This window comes from Hyperoodon ampullatus (genome assembly GCF_949752795.1).
Source record: "Hyperoodon ampullatus genome assembly, chromosome: 7".
Taxonomy (NCBI): domain Eukaryota; kingdom Metazoa; phylum Chordata; class Mammalia; order Artiodactyla; family Ziphiidae; genus Hyperoodon; species Hyperoodon ampullatus.
Genome location: NC_136920.1, coordinates 13,673,125 through 13,689,398, shown reverse-complemented (window position 1 = coordinate 13,689,398; position 16,274 = coordinate 13,673,125). Strand labels below are relative to the sequence as shown.

General features: G+C 48.4%; 1 protein-coding gene and 1 pseudogene across 2 annotated transcripts in view; both read left to right on the top strand.

Moving 5' to 3' along the window:
• The first annotated feature begins 675 nt into the window (after positions 1-675).
• Positions 676-1,659, top strand: LOC307055506 (olfactory receptor 10V1-like; annotated as a pseudogene). Its single transcript has one exon. The product of its transcript is annotated as an olfactory receptor 10V1-like (transcript).
• Positions 1,660-12,755: 11,096 nt separating this feature from the next.
• Positions 12,756-16,274, top strand: part of STX3 (syntaxin 3) — a gene marked incomplete at its 3' end in the record, with an annotated part of 36,862 nt that continues 33,343 nt past the window's right edge. Inside the window, exon 1 of the mRNA XM_079709409.1 lies at positions 12,756-12,848. Within this exon, the coding sequence (XP_079565535.1) occupies positions 12,819-12,848 (30 nt within the window). The 5' untranslated portion in view covers positions 12,756-12,818. The remainder of the gene's footprint in view (positions 12,849-16,274) is intronic.

The following is a 16,274-nucleotide window of genomic DNA, read 5'->3' as shown; positions in this document are numbered from 1 at the left end:
ATGTGGGATCTTCCTGGACCGGGGCACGAACCCGTGTCCCCTGCATCAGCAGGCGGACTCTCAACTACTGCGCCACCAGGGAAGCCTGAAAAGAAACATAACTTTGATATAAGCTATCACATGGATGGACCTTGAAAACATTATGCTTAGTGAAATAAGCTGGACACCGAAGGACAAATACTATATGATTCCACTTACATGAGGTACGTAGAACAGGCAAATTCACTGAGACAAAGTAGGATTGAGGTAGCTAGGAGCTGGGAGGAGGAGATCGTGGAGGAGATCATTAGTTTATTGGGTAGAGTTTTTGTTGGGGATGATAGAAAAGTTTTGGGTATAGATAGGGGTGATGGTTATACAACATTGTGAATGTATTTAATGTCACTGAATTGTACACTTACACATGGTTAAAATGATAAATATTATGTAATGTATATTTTACCACAATTAAAAAAAAAGATTTCAGTGGGGAGTTACTTCTGGGTGATTACAACAACAAAAAAAGCTGTTGTAGAAGTAAGTTGCTGAATTTGGAGGTAAAGATGGTTTTAGTTGAGGAAGGAAGGGAGAGGCCGGGAGCTGAATGGGTCATCCAGCAGGAGCCCTGTGCCCTGACATTTATGTATCCTCAGGGGGCAGCGCCTGTGCCATCAGCAGGCCCGATGCATTGAATACATGGAGGATGCAAACCAGACTGGAATGATTCACTTCCACTTCCACCCCTTCTCCAAACTCCCCGAGGTACAGATGCTGATTTTCGTGACCTTCCTGATTATGTACCTGGTCCGCGTCAGCGGCAACCTCTCCATTTCTCTCATCAGCTGGATTGACCGTTCTCTCCACGCCCCCATGTACTTCTTCCTGGCCAACTTGGCAGCTCTGGAGATCTGCTACTCTTCCACCTTTGCCCCTCTGACTCTGACAAGCACCCTGTCCATGGAGAAAACCCTCATCTCCCTGCCTGGCTGTGGTGCTCAGATGTTCTTCTTCATATTCCTGGGCAGCGCTGACTGCCTTCTGCTGGCTGTCATGGCCTATGACAGGTTCGTGGCCATCTGCCACCCTTTGCGTTACACCCTCGTGATGAGCTGGTGATTTTGTGCCCGACTGGCCCTGGGCTGTCTGGTGTTGGGGTTCATCTTGGCCATGCAGCTGACTGTGCTCATCTTCCAACTCCCCTTCTGTAGGAGCAAAGAAATCAGTGTGTTCTATTGTGATGTCCTTCCTGTTAGGAGATTGGCCTGTGCAGATACCCGGGTCCACGAGGCCACTCTGTTTGTGATTGGTGTCACTGTCCTCACCATCCCCTTCCTGCTTATCACCCTGTCCTATGTCTTCATCGTGGCTGCCATCCTGAAGATCCGCTCTGTGGAGGGGAGGCACATGGCCTTCTCAACCTTCTTCTCCCACCTGACTATGGTTCTGCTCCAGTATGGGGGTGCTAGCCTCATCCACCTGTGCCCCAGCTCCAGCTACTCTCCAGAGAGGGGCAAGGTAGTGTCTGTGGTTTACACATTCATCACCACTATGCTGAACCCCTTGATCTACAGCATGAAGAACAGAGAGCTTAAGGATGCTTTGAAGAGAGCATTGATGAGGTTCCTGTCATCCGAAACACAACAAACCCCCTGGATGTTCCTTTGTAACATTGCTGAGTAGAGACAAATGGGTATGCCCTCTGAAAGATGGGAGACAGGGGCTAAAAGGTCATTGGTTTTACACTGTTACTTCTTCCTGGTTATATTATTTTTGCAAAGGCATTTTCCTTTTCTCATTCTTAGACTCCTCATCTCTAAAATAGGGATTAAAATGCCCACAAGACCTAAATTCTGGGGTAGTTATGATGATCAAAAGATATATTGAGTGGAAATACTTTGTGACTTCCATTTATTATTATTATTATTATTTTGCCGCAGGGCATGTGGGGTCTTATTTCCCCAGCCAAGGATTGAACCTGTGCCCCCTGCAGTGGAAGCATGGAGTCTTAATCGCTGGACCACCAGGGAAGTCCCTACTTTGTGACTTTTAGAGAGAGATGTAGCAGTGTACATCATTATCACTATCCTCAGCATCAAGTGGAAAGTCTGTGTTCTGCTTTGGACGTCTCTCCAGATGTAGTTTTCAGGTTCTTAGCATTGCATGTATGGGCAAGGGCAGGGCCAAGAATAAGAGGCACATCAAACCAGGACCATCCCAGTCATGATTCCCATTATGTAAACGCTGAGTTTGTGCCGCTTTGAATTATTTATCTTTCATCCTAAATTATCTTCCAGGGAAAAGTGATAGGGAAAGCACTAGAGTTTTAAAGTTTTCAGCTGCATGGCCAAGATGAACCCCAACACCAGAGAGCCCAGGGCCAGGCGGGCACAAAATCACCAGCTCATCACGAGGGTGTAACGCAAAGGGTGGCAGATGGCCACGAACCTGTCATAGGCCATGACGGCCAGCAGAATGCAGTTTTGTTAGTTTAAAGTTTTGTTAGTTTCTCTTTATTTAACTTTATATCTGGAGCTAATCTGTCTCCATCTCAATCTCTGACTCTATTAGTCTGCTTCCAAATCCCTCTCCCTTTATCTATTTGTTCTCTTCCCCATTCTCTGTCCCTTTCTTCTCTCATTCTCACTCTCTTGCACACACACACACACACACACACACACACACACATTTATCTCATATTCTCCCTTTCTGCCTACCCCTAGTCGATATGGCCTGAATATTTGTGTTCCTTCCAAATTCACATGTTGAACTACTAATGCCCAGTGTGATGACATTAAAAGACGGGGCCTTTGGGAGGTGCTTAGGTCATGAGGGTAGAGCCCTCATGAATGGGATTAGTCCGCTTATAAAAGAGACCCCTTAGAGCTCCCTAGCTCCTTCAGCCATGTGAGGATACAATGAGAAGTCTGTGACCTGGAAAAGGGCCTTTACCCAACCATGCTGGTACCCTAATCTTAGACTCCTAGCATCCAAAATTGTGAGAAATAAATTTCTGTTGTTTATAAAGCCACCCAGTCTGTGGTATTGTGTTACGGCAGCCCAAATGGACTAAGACTAGTGTATGTATTATGCTAAGTATGCATAATATGGAAAAATTGCTTTGTTCACTAAGCCCCTTGGTGTAGAGGAAGAGAGGTAGTGTTGGTTCAAAACTGGATTCAGGTAAAACAGCTAATTCTGTGAAGACAGACACTGCCTGGATACACTGAGGAGGTGAAAGAACTCATTCATACGGTTCCGAGCAGTCTGAGTAGGATGATGATCATTCTGATGATGACCATTTGTCTCAAGGCAATGGCAGCAGAACATAGACGCTTTACTATCTTTTTGTAAGGTAGAGGAAGCTCACTCATTCTTCTACCTGTTGATTACTGAGGGATTTATTTATTCAGCGACATTGAAAGAGACAGTAAGCAATGATTTATTGAACTCTGCTGTGTACTATGCTCCCACCTGTGGTAGGTGGAACAGGAAATGGAAAGGTAAGGAAGAGGCAGCTCCTGCCTGGAAGGAAGTTAAAAGTCGAGCAGTATATGAGAACATACACCACGATGACACCAAGGGCCAAGTGAGACAATGCTATGAGCCACCAAAGGAGGGTCCGTGAAGGGAATCCAGGTTAGTTTGATGGGGAAGGTGGTACACGAGCGGCACCATGCCAGGTCTTCAGGTCTGCATGTACACAGAGGGGCAGGAAGGACATTTCTGGAGGAGAGAACTGTGAGGGCACAAAAACAAGGGAATCAGCTACGTAGGGACACAGCCTCTGTTTCCCTACCTGGAAAAGCATAACACGTGTGCCATGACATTTTTCTTTTATTTTTTTCTGACGTGTATCTCAGGCCTACAGGGCAGAAACCATGACCAGAAGTCATATGACCTGAAGCTGAAATGTCACCTTGCTCTTTTGAAAGACGAGAACCCAAAAGGATCTTCTTTGGTGCACTTACAGAGGCTTGCTGCTCCTCCTATGTTCTACTGCAGTGTTCTACTAGGTCAGTGTTATTACCTGTAGGACACCAATCCTGTTGAATAATAGGTGTTTGGGGGAAATAAACATTATACGGTCAAACAAATGTGAAGAATACTATGCTGATCAAAATAAAACTAGTGGTTTACTGCAGGTTTATTCAGTGCCTGCACTGTGCAAACGTGCAGTCATGACACTCCAAGATGAGGGATGGGGACTTCCCTGGTGACGCAGTGGTTAAGAATCCGCCTGCTATTGCAGGGGACACGGGTTCAATCCCTGGTCCGGGAAGATCCCACATGCCGTGGAGCAACTAAGCCCGTGTGCCACAACTACTGAGCCTGCACTCTAGAGCCTGCAAGCCACAACTACTGAGCCCACGTGCCACAACTACTGAACCTGCGCACCTAGAGCCTGTGCTCCGCAACAGGAGAAGCCACCACAATGAGAAGCCCGCACACCGCAACGAAGAGTAGCCCCCGCTCACCACAACTAGAGAAAGCCTGCGCACAGCAACGAAGACACAACACAGCCAAAAATAAATAAATAAATGAATTTATTTTAAAAAAACAAAAAGATGAGGGATGCATGTTGCATGTTTTCTAAATTGTCACCACCAAACTCTTTTATTCCTTGGAATCTCTTAGGAAATATTTTATCTTGTTGAATCTACTTTGGAAAATGCTGCCGTGGCTAAGGCTGACTGGATAAAAAGAGGGTGATTTCACTAGTGATTGAAATATTCCAGGCACTTTTCAATTCCCCACGCTCTTTGAGAAAACAGTGTAGTTATGAGTTAGCAGGCTTCTTTTCCAGTGATTGAATAAGGGAATTAATGATTGCCATATACCAACCCATTTATCATCATAGTAACCCATGAAATGCGTGTTATTATTATCTCTGCTTACATATAAGGAAACTGAGACACAGGGAGGCTAAGTAACTTGTTCAAGGTCACACAGCCAGTAAACATAAAACTGAGATTTGACCTGGGCAGCGTGGTCACCAAAGCCTGGGCACAAAACCACTCTCCCAACATGCTATGACTGTCCAATAAGAGCTTGGGAAAATCGCTTCATTTTTCTAACAATTCAGTTGCATAATAAAATGGGGACAATACTATCTACTCTGTCTCCCCGAGTTATTGTGAGATCTCCAAGGAAAAAAAAACCCAAACTGTAAAAGGATAATAAAAGATGCACATGGTTATTCAAACATCGACATGGAGAAATACACTAGATGGCTCATTTTTTTAAATACCAAAAGTTTAAAGACATAAGTGTTCAATTCCTTTCACCTAAGGTTTCCCTATGTTTATCCTGTTACTCGTGATAGGTGTTTCACAGGTGTTGTAAGAAACAAGCATGTCTTCTGCAGCTCAGAAGTAACAGCAGGCTTCTCTGCTTGAGGCTTCCTCACTGAGTCTTCCCACTTACCTTACCAGGCTCCTCCGAGAACTCTGTGCTTAACGGCTCCAGGGATTGAGGAGTTTGTATAAACATAAAAACAAATGAATATGGTGCAAATTATTTATATTGTTAAATCATAAGCATAGGTATGTGGTATAGGGAGATTCGTGTTAGGAAAACATCTGAACAACATGATATAAAACATCTTTATAAACAAAGCACATTATTTTTTAAAAATTTATTTTATTGAAGTATAGTTGATTTACAATGTGGTATTAATTTCTAATGTATAGCAAAGTGACTCAGTTATATATATATATACATCTTTCATATTCTTTTCCATTATGGTTTATTACAGGATATTGAATATAGTTCCCTGTGCTCTACAGTAGGACCTTGTTATTTATCCATTCTGTATATAATATTTTGCATCTGCTAATTCCGAACTCCCCCTTCATCCCTTCCCCACCCATCCCCCTCGTCCTTGGCAACCACAAGTCTGTCCTCTATGTCTTTAAAATACATTGTTTTAAACACACAGTTCAGTGACACAGGGAGTTGCAATTGCATTTAGTTTTAAGATCCAGGAAGGATCTTCTTTCCTCCTTAAGGAGAGGAGAGGAGAATCCCTAGGGAGTGTGTGTGTGTGTGTGTGTGTATGTGTGTGTATGTGTGTGTATGTGTAGTCACACACTACATAAGAACAGTAGTCAACTATTCCTTGATTTATCCTCCAAATAATTGCAGTGCACCTACCTCACAGTACCCCTGGAAGGTGAATAACATAATACCTGGTCGTTGCTCTCAACAGATATGTAAGCAACGAGGTATAAGACAACCCAGGGTTTGCTTCATTTTTTTTTTTTTGCGGTATGCGGGCCTCTCACTGTTGTGGCCTCTCCTGTTGTGGAGCACAGGCTCCGGACGGGCAGGCTCAGCGGCCATGGCTCAGGGGCCCAGCCGCTCTGCGGCATGTGGGATCTTCCCGGACCGGGGCACGAACCCGTGTCCCCTGCAGCAGCAGGCGGACTCTCAACCACTGCGCCACCAGTGAAGCCCTGCTTTTAAAATAGATCTGAACAAGTACTGTTTGGGATGGGAGGGCAGAGGGCCAAGGAGACATGAACTGGAGAAGGCCTTGGTCTTGAAGGAGGAGTAGGGATTTGTCAGACATGCAATGGAAAAAGGACAAATCAGGCAGAGATGGGTGGGAAATCCTGGGCATGTTAGATGTAGAGAAGAGGAGGGTGTTTGAGGAGGCTGAAGGTGGGGCTGTGTGTGTCAGGGAGTGACAGTACCTTGGGCTGGGGCCAGACTGCGCAAGGGCTTGAATGCCATTCCAAGAAGAGTCTGGACTCCCTAATCTTGTAATAAGGAGCCACTGATGAGTTTTAATCAGAAGAAAGACATAATGGAGCCATATGACAAGAAGCTTCATTTAATTAATTTGGTAAACCCTAACTGAGTGCCTACAATGACGTTTTGGGGCCGAGGCTGGGGTCTGGGTTCGCATTAGTGAAAAGGAAAGACAAGGCTGTTGACCTCACGGAGCTCATGGAAGGTACAGGAGGTAGACCAGGTTACACAGTGTGGTAGGGCTATCTTGAAGTCCAGGCTGTCAGGGAAGCATGTGTGAGGGACACAATCCTAGAATGGGTCAGAGTTGTCCAGTTCAGATACAGGGGAGAAGAGAGCTCTGAGGTGAAAGAGCATAACTCTGGCGTGAACTTGGGATTTGAATTGTGTTCTAGGCAGCTGCTGAGGTGGCTCCCCGTCTTCATCCCCTTGTGTAATCTCCTGGCCTTGAGTGTGGGCTGAACCTAGGGCTTCTCTCTTTTTTTTTTTTTTTTTTTTGCGGTATGTGGGCCTCTCACCGTTGTGGCCTCTCCCGTTGCGGAGCACAGGCTCCAGACGCGCAGGCTCAGCGGCCATGGCTCACGGGTCCAGCCGCTCCGTGGCATGTGGGATCTTCCCAGACCGGGGCACGAACCCGTGTCCCCTGCATCGGCAGGCGGACTCTCAACCACTGCGCCACCAGGGAAGCCCTAGGGCTTCTCTTTTAATCGATACAGTATGGCAAAAGTGATGTCACAGCCGAGATTAGGTTACAGAAACACTTTGGCTTTTCTCTCTCTTTCTCTATCCCTCTCACCTGCTTGGGCTGATGGAATTCAGCTGCCATGTTGTGAGCTGCCCTGTGAAGAGGCCCACAGGGTGAAGTACAGCCCTTGAAGAACTGAATCTTGCTGGCAACCATGTGAGTGACTTTGGAAGCAGATCCTTTCCCAGTCAAGCCATGAGATGAGACGCAGCCTCCAGCCAACACCTTAATTGCAGCCTTGAGGCAGAGGCACCCAGCTAAACTGCACCTGGATTCCTGAATCACAGAAACCAGAGGGTAATGTTGTTTCAAGCTGTTTTAAGGCAATTTGTTATGTGGCAATAGATAACTAATACAAACTGTAAGGGGGTGAAAACTACAAGTCAGGAAGTGTATTCTCCATCCTCCCTGCAGTGGGGAAGAACTGCTGTGGGGAACAGAAAAGATCTTCTCTGGGCTTCCCTGGTGGTGCAGTGGTTGAGAGTCCGCTTGCTGTTGCAGGGGACACGGGTTCGTGCCCCGGTCCGGGAAGATCCCACATGCCGCGGAGCGGCTGGGCCCGTGAGCCATGGCCGCTGAGCCTGCGCGTCCGGAGCCTGTGCCCCGCAACGGGAGAGGCCACAACAGTGAGAGGCCCGTGTACCAAGAAAAAAAAAAAAAAAGAAAGGACCTTCCCGTTCAATTTTCTAGCTCCTTTATCTCTTTCTATTGAACACCGCACCCTGGGGACACTGCCTCCAGGTACAATAGCCAGAAAGTGGTCTCACCTGTTCCTCAGCAGGCCCTGAGGGTCAAGGTGGGGTAAGGCTCACTGCTTTTCTCCAGTGGGAAAGAAACAGGCTTAGAGGAAAGAGAGAGAGAGGGAAGCGGAGCCCCAGACCCCAGGATCTTCTTTTTGGTTTGTTTGTAAAGGTGAAATTAAGTGTTGGCTGACTTATCTATAGCCAAAATGCAAACACTTGATTTAATCTTGCTATATTTGTTTAGTGGGGAAACAGCTATGCACTAGACATGGTGGGAAACCAAGCACCCTGGTAGAGCAGAAAAATAAAAATACATCAGAGAGGAGGGGATCCTACTAAGCCTGGAACCTTAAGTCACTGTCCATCTACGTGGAGACCCTACAGTCCACTTGGGCTCAATGTCAGAGTCTTCCTCACCAGCCCATGGCCTCTCCTCACCCAGGTCCCTTGTCCCTCAGTAACTTGACTTTCTTCAGTTTATTTTACACAACTAGCTGCTGCAACCCAGACTTCTGCCTGTCATGGAAGAGCAAATATTAATAGAAAATGAACAAAATAGGGTTCATACCTAATAGGAGTTTTTTTAAAAAGGCTTGAAGTCTGTGACAACTCCCTTCGAATAGAATGTCATAAGAAGAGAACTCTGCTGATGCTTCCCTTCCTGGGTTCCTGGACTCCACGTGCAGTTAAGAGCGCTCTTTAGGGCTTCCCTGGTGGCGTAGTGGTTGAGAGTCTGCCTGCCGATGCAGGGGACATGGGTTCGTGCCCCGGTCTGGGAAGATCCCACATGCCACGGAGCAGCTGGGCCCGTGAGCCATGGCCTCTGAGCCTCCGCGTCCGGAGCCTGTGCTCCGCGACGGAAGAGGCCACAACAGTGAGAGGCCCGCGTACCGCAAACAAAACAAAAAGAGAGTGCTCTTTATGTTGTTTTCAATGTGTAAAAAGGTTAAGGAAAATCAAATGGTCATTTCTGTTATGGCCACGTAGGCTAACCAAAATGTCATTTTTTTTTTCCCTTCATGGAAACATCCTATCCTAGGAAACCAAATTTCTTTTTTGTTTCCTAGTTTTATTGAAATATATATTGACATATAACATTGCATTAGTTTAAGGTGTGCAACATAATGATTTTTAAAAAAATTTTATTCGTGTATAGTTGATTTATAATGTCTTAGTTTCAGGTGTACAGCAAAGTAATTCAGTTATACATATACATATGCCCATTCCTTTTCAGATTCTTTTCCCATATAGGTTACCACTGAATATAGAGTTCCCTGTGCTATACAGTAGGTTCTTGTTGGTTATCTATCTTCTATATAGTAGTGTGTATATGTTAATCCCAAAATGATGACCACAATATATCCATCACCTCACATAGTTACAACTTTGTTTTTGTTTTGATAAGAACTTTTTTTTCCCCCAGCATCATGATTTAATTAAGGGAGCATATTCATTTTAGAGAACTGTAGAGAATATATTGATGATTGTAAATGTGACTCCTCATTACAGCCTTAAAATTTTTGAAAGACCAAAGCACAAAGATGTCAATTATATATCCAAACTACAGGTACAAAACAAGTACACGTATTTTCCATGCTCCAAAATTGAGTACACACTGTACTGTCATAGGGAAGGGGGTTACCAATGAAGACCTGACAATAAAGTACTCAAGATTGACATACCAAAATAAAATATAAAACAGGAGTTTATAAAAACAAGTTTGACAATAGCAGAGAGGACCCTTGATAAGACCTTTTAGGATCTATTCTGTTAGCAACTCCAAATATACAGTACAGTATTATTAACTAGAGTCACCATGCTGTACATTACATCCCCGGGACTTACATATTTTATAATTTGAAGTTTGTACCTTTTGACTCCCTTCACCCATTTTGCTCCCCGCCCCCCATCTCCGGCAATCATCTGTTCTCTGTATCTATGAGTTTGAGGAAACCAAATTCTGATTACCTAGTAAATGTATTTTCTAAGGGATATGGAATCATTCAAAACGCGATATCCACAAATGAAAATTAAGAATGTATGATGGGGCTTCCCTGGTGGCGCAGTGGTTGAGAGTCCGCCTGCCGATGCAGGGGACACGGGTTCGTGCCCCGGTCCGGGAAGATCCCACATGCTGCAGAGCAGCTAAGCCCGTGAGCCATGGCCGCTGAGCCTGTGCATCCGGAGCCTGTGCTCCACAATGGGAGAGGCCACAACAGTGAGAGGCCCGCGTACCGTAAAAAAAAAAAAAGAATGTATGATGTTCTTGATCTTGAAAAGTTCTAGAATCACTAGTTTTGATCAGCCTCCTTACCTCACAGATGAGAGAATAGATTGTGTGATGTCAAGTGACAGCTGTTTTGTGGCAGAAACTGTGTCTAGAACTCAGTCCTCCTGGCTATGTGTCAGCAATCGTTCTGTGGTTCCATAGCTACTGTCCCTTCATGGAAAGCCCGTCTTGTGAAGGACAGATTAAATTTCTTAAATGTTTGGACAAAGGCAAAGAGAAAGAAACAGTGGTGGAAGTTATAGGAAGGAAAATTTTTGTTTCATATAACAAAACACTTAAACACTTGGAACTGTTCAACCAGAGAAGATGCTTGAGAGTGTTTGAAAAAAATGAAAAAATTAAAATGCATTCAGGCAGAGGCTGAATGGCCACCCTTGATCATTTCCTGTGGTCCTTTTCAGACGTCTAATATAAAGAGTTGTTCACATATCTGTCTCCTCAGAAGACTCTCTTTTCCTGAAGCACGGAAACTTAACTATCCCCATTAACAAAAATTCGTTAAGGAAAGGAGGTGGAATGCGATTTCTGATTAGCTTACCGTTTCCATTTATGACCACCAGGGGGCGCAGAAGCCTTCCCTTTACCAAAGACTGGAAATTAATTCACCTAGCGAACGCTTCGGGTAGAAGGAAGTGTGCAGGACTAGAGCGAGGATTACAGACCGTATCTTCATGGGAGGGGATGAAGTCAGCACGGAGCAAGCGCTAAGATTGCAGAACCGGGCAAAGTTCTGTTAGAATTACGAAAATATTTACAGCTCTTTAAAAAAATATATTTATTTATTTTTGGCTGCGTTGGGTCTTCGTTGCTGCACGCGGGCTTTCTCTAGTTGCGGTGAGCGGGGGCTACTCTTCGTTGTGGTGCACGGGCTCCCCATTGCGGTGGCTGCTTCCCTTGTTGCGGGCTTAAGTAGTTGTAGCGCGAGGGCTCTAGAGCGCAGGCTCAGTAGTTGTGGCACACGGGCTTAGCTGCTCCGTGGCATGTGGGATCTTCCCAGACCAGGGCTTGAACCCGTGTCCCCTGCACTGGCAGGCGGATTCTTAACCACGGCACCACCAAGAAAGTCCTACAGCCCTTTAATCTGGATGCATAGCTCAGATTCTTTCCCTGATTTGAGGATTGAATCTTAGGCCTGTCAGTCCTATTTATTGAGCTCCACTCCGTATCTGCTGGATATGTCATCTGTTCCCAAGAAGGAAGATAAATAGGGAAGAGGGAAGAGAGGGTGGAGGTGTGGGGCCGGGGAGGGGAGAAAGACGGAGGGGCAGTGCGAAGAAACCGCCCACTTTTCAGAAAGTGGGATCAGGTACTGCTCACCTAGGGGATCAGGTAGGAAAGCTTAAGCTTTCCAATACACACATCCTTCTCTTACAGCTCTGCTCCACAGGTGACGAATCAGTCATTCCTCCTCTGTCAGCAAGGCCCCACAGCAAACTGGGAAGTGGGTAATACCTCTGATTTATAGATACAGAAACGGAGTCCCCTAGAGAAACAATAACTTTCCAAAGGTACACACTTTGTTAGTGGCAGGTGTTCTGACTTCGTCCTTGAACTGCTTGCATTTCTCTTAAGGATCCCCATTGCCAACAGCATAAAATCCAAATTCTTCGTCCCAGCCTTCCCCACCCCGCCTCACCTCCAGTTATTTCCACGAGGAACACACTCTTTCAGCTCCAGCACGCAGTCCCCCGGACCGTGCGCATTCCTTTACTTGGAATGCCCTTCCTCCAGGCAGAATTAATCGCTCTCTCTCTCCCACCTGTTATAGCACGAATCACGTTGTCTCAGAGTTCCTCGTTTACGGGATGTTGGCGCCGCCTAGCAATGAATCAGTCTGTTGAGGGCTGGATCCTAGCACAGAGCCCGGCACAGGTAGTGAATGGCTGTTGAATGGAAAGGCTGGAATTGAGGTCAGACAGACCCACTCGCGGCGGGATCTCCCAGTGCTGCTCCATCGGGGCACCTGGAGCTAGGGGAGGTGGAGTGAGAGGCGCGAAAGGTGGCCGGGCGGCGGCGGGGCACTGGCCCTTTAAGGAGGAGCGCGGGGCGCGGCCCAGGTAAGGGGCGGGTCCGCCGGGCGGATCAGCGCTGCGCGCCGGCGCCGGCCGGGAAGCCGGATTTGGAGCGCGCTGCGCCGGCTGGGCCGGAGGGGGCGGCGCGGCGGAGTCTCCAGTGGCCTCGGACGCTCCTTCTCGCCCGCGGCCGCCGCCCGCCTCCGCCTGCTCCTCCGTCCTGGCCGGGCCCGGCCGCCACTTCCGGCCGCTCACCTGGGACGCGCTCACCTGCCTCCGGGCGCCTGGGCACCAGGATGAAGGACCGGCTGGAGCAGCTGAAGGCCGTGAGTCCCGCCGCACCCGGGAACCGGGCGGGCCGGGGGCTGCGGGGGTGGAGCTGCGCGGGAGAGGGGCTTCCCTCGTTCCCCCAAATCGAGGCTGGGCGGGGGGAGTGCGGGGCGGGCGCAAGGCCTGTCCTCCCCAAGCCCCAGACGCACCCACCCCTCCTCTCTGGGGTCATGTGCCGGTGATTCATCGCTAGGCTGCAGTTTCCCTGGATGCCTCTAGTCTCCTCCCCGCCCCCCAAGCTGGACAGCATCAGTCTAGAGATGGGATCCGCGGGAGGTGGTGGGTGCTTGGGTCCAGCGGGGCTCTCTGTGAGGTCAAGGGGCACTCACCACCTGCCCAGTGCTGCCTGGCACTGTGCCCAGGACCCGCCTCCTCCCACGCTCCTCCTCGTTTCTCTCCTGGGGGACGCTGAGACGACTGCCCTCGCCCCGGAGAGCAGCTCTAGTGGGTGACCTCCCGAGCTGTGAGCTGGTCACGTGCCTGGATGGGGGCCAGCTCCTCACCACCCAGCTGTCTGTAATTATTAATTCCCCCTCCCACGCCCACCCCCATCCTTGGGACAGCTGTGGTCAGGGCCAAGGATCTGAAGGTAGATCGTTTCCGGCACTGCTGCACAGAAGCTGTAAAACCTTAGGCTACTGTACTCTTTTGAGCCTGTTTCCTTATCTGTCAAAGGGAGATTGATATGCCTTAGAGATTTGTTATGAGATCAAATGATATAATGGGGCTTCGTATAGAGAAGTGTTAAAGTATGGGTTAAGTCCAACATTCACTGATTCAGTGAACAAATAATTATTGAGTGTATTCTATGGGGCAGGCCCAGTGCTAAGCCCCGGGAATTGGGTGACTCAGGCTCTGTCTTAACGGAATTTAAAATGTAGCCCGTGATACAAAGTAGTCCATCTACTTGGGAGCTTGTCAGAAGCGCAGAAGCTTAGGCCTCAGTCTGGACCTATGGAATCAGAATCTGATTATTCATAAATCTCCCCGGGTGATCATGAGCACATTAAAGGTTGGGGAACAGGGGACTGGATAGAACTGGGTTTGCCTCTTGGCTCCACTACGTACCAGCCATCCCTTACTTAACCTTGGAGCCGAAGTTTTGTCATCTGTTAAATGGGTAGTTGTGAGGACTAAACCCAAGAGAGTATGCAGAGCCCTTTGTATGGTGCCTGGCACATGCAGGACTAAGCAACGGTAAATCTTATGCTCGTCACTGCGAAAGCTCTTCGGAAAAATAAAGCCTTGTTCAAGTGTGAGGGGCTTCTGGGCTGATGTCACAGTTATTTTTCTTTCTCCTCCGTTGTCTTGGCTGAGACCTTCTTGACCCTCTTACCTGCTCTAGGTAGTAGGGCTGTGGAGGAGGTGGGGGTGATGGGGAAGTGACAGAGGCCAAGGGGCAGCCTTGGTGGCACCGATGGTGGCAGTGAGCCTCCCAGCCTCTTACTTGCTCTTTGTCATCTGAGCCTCATAACATCCCGTTTACTGTCAGGGCAGAATTGACTGCCTCTGTTTTTAAAGGTGAGGAAACTAGAGCTCAGACTGGGAAGGAGGGACGCCCCAGGTCACAGAGCTGGTGAGGGCTCAGCCGGGGGAGGAACCCAGGCTGCTGACCCCTCTCGCCCTGGAGCACGCTGACTGGGGCGGCAGAAAGGGAAGAAGAGCGTGGTTTTGAAGATCTTCCTGGAGCGCGCAGCCGGCAGTCCCGGAACAATGCAGAACTGGACAGCAGGCGGAGGTGGCGCCCTTCCTTGCGTTAGGAAGTCCATTCCATGTCCTGCTTGCGGGGTCTTAGTTCCCCAACCAGGGATGGAACCTGTGCTCTCGGCAGTGAGAGCGTGGAGTCCTAACCACGGGACCGCCAGGGAAGTCCCTCCCACGGCCCTTTCAACGGCCATTGCCAACAAACAGCACAGAGCCTTAACTGAGCTTTGAGTTCCAAGTATAAATTCACTTTGCCGGGGAACTCAAGCAAGTCCCTTTGCTTCTCCGAGCCTCACTGTTACCTTCTGTAAAATGGAGCTAATGCTGTGTTTCTCCCTTTCCCTCCTGGGGATGTGGTGGAAGTGAGATTGTAGACGGCGCCGTTATGATGGCAGTGCTGTTCTGACATCACCGGTGCTGTTCCAGCCCTGTGGAGCAGGGAGATGGGTGGTAACACTGTGCAAGAGGCCCCGGCTGTGGGTTCAAAGGATTCCAGTTGTGGCTTTGCCCTTTAAGAGCTGTGTTCCTTGGTGTCACTTTACCTCTCTGCTCCTCCAATCCCCATTTGGAAAGCAAGGAGTGTGGTTGATCTCAGAAGCCCCTTCTGGCAATATTAACGTTTTTCTTGAAGACTGTTTGTTGTTAAGGTTTAGATGGCTTTTGGCTTCTGGCCCACCTCCCCTAACCAGCCCCTCCTTCCCCTGGGAGAGAGACATCCCCGCACCCCGACCCCGCCCCAGCAACAAGATAACCATCTTGTCTCTCTGATTCCTTTTATCAACGTTTGCTAACTGCATGAAACCAATTTTACCCTGAGCCTGGTGCAATCTCTGTCTGTGGGGCTCTTTCTAAACTCTGGGGGAGGCGAGGCGTTAACTGCCTCCGGATAGCTGGAGAGCTGTCACATGCGGGGGATTAGCTCTGCTCCGAGTAGATAGGAGGAGAAGACGTGAAGAAGCGAGGCTGATGGGCAGACGTGAGGGCTCTGTAGAAAGCGTTTTTGGTAGTCAGAGCTGCCTGAGGATGGGCTGGGCTGGGCTGGCAGGACATGGGAGGGAGGCAAGAAGCTTGTTGGGATGTTGCATGTTGTAGGAATCTGAGTGTTCTTGGAGGGAGGGGAAGCACATGAGGAGGTTCAAGGCCTCCATCAACTCTGACAATGTGTGTTTCTAGAAATGCTTCATTGTGAGCCTGTCCCAAGCAGTGGGAGGCTCTGACGTCCATAGGACTGAGGTCTCAGAGTCGCTCCTGTAAAGTGGATCATCGTACCCTCCCTATAGGGTCACTGAGGGTGAAACGAGATAATCCGTGATAATCACCCACCACAGTAAATTCGAGTTCCCCAAACGTGACCTGCTGGGAGCAGCATCCACACTGAAGGGCACACCTTCCTGAGGCTACAGTCACAAGCCCTGACTCATTTTATCTCTTGCATGGCTCCTCCTGGCTGGCCATCCCAGCAGCCTGCCCTTTCAGGGACATCAGACTGGCCTGCCAGGAATATGCGGTGCCTACACCCAGCCTGTCTCACCAGGCGGTTCCTCCTGATTTCTCACCAGCTGAACTTTGGATCCGCTGAGTCCAGATAATTCCCATCCAGGAACCTCTTGCCTGGCCCTCTTTTCATTCAGCAAATGTTTACGGAGGGACTTCCCTGGTGGCGCAGTGGTTAAGAATCCGCCTGCCAGTGCAGGGGACATGGGTTTGAGCCCTGGTCC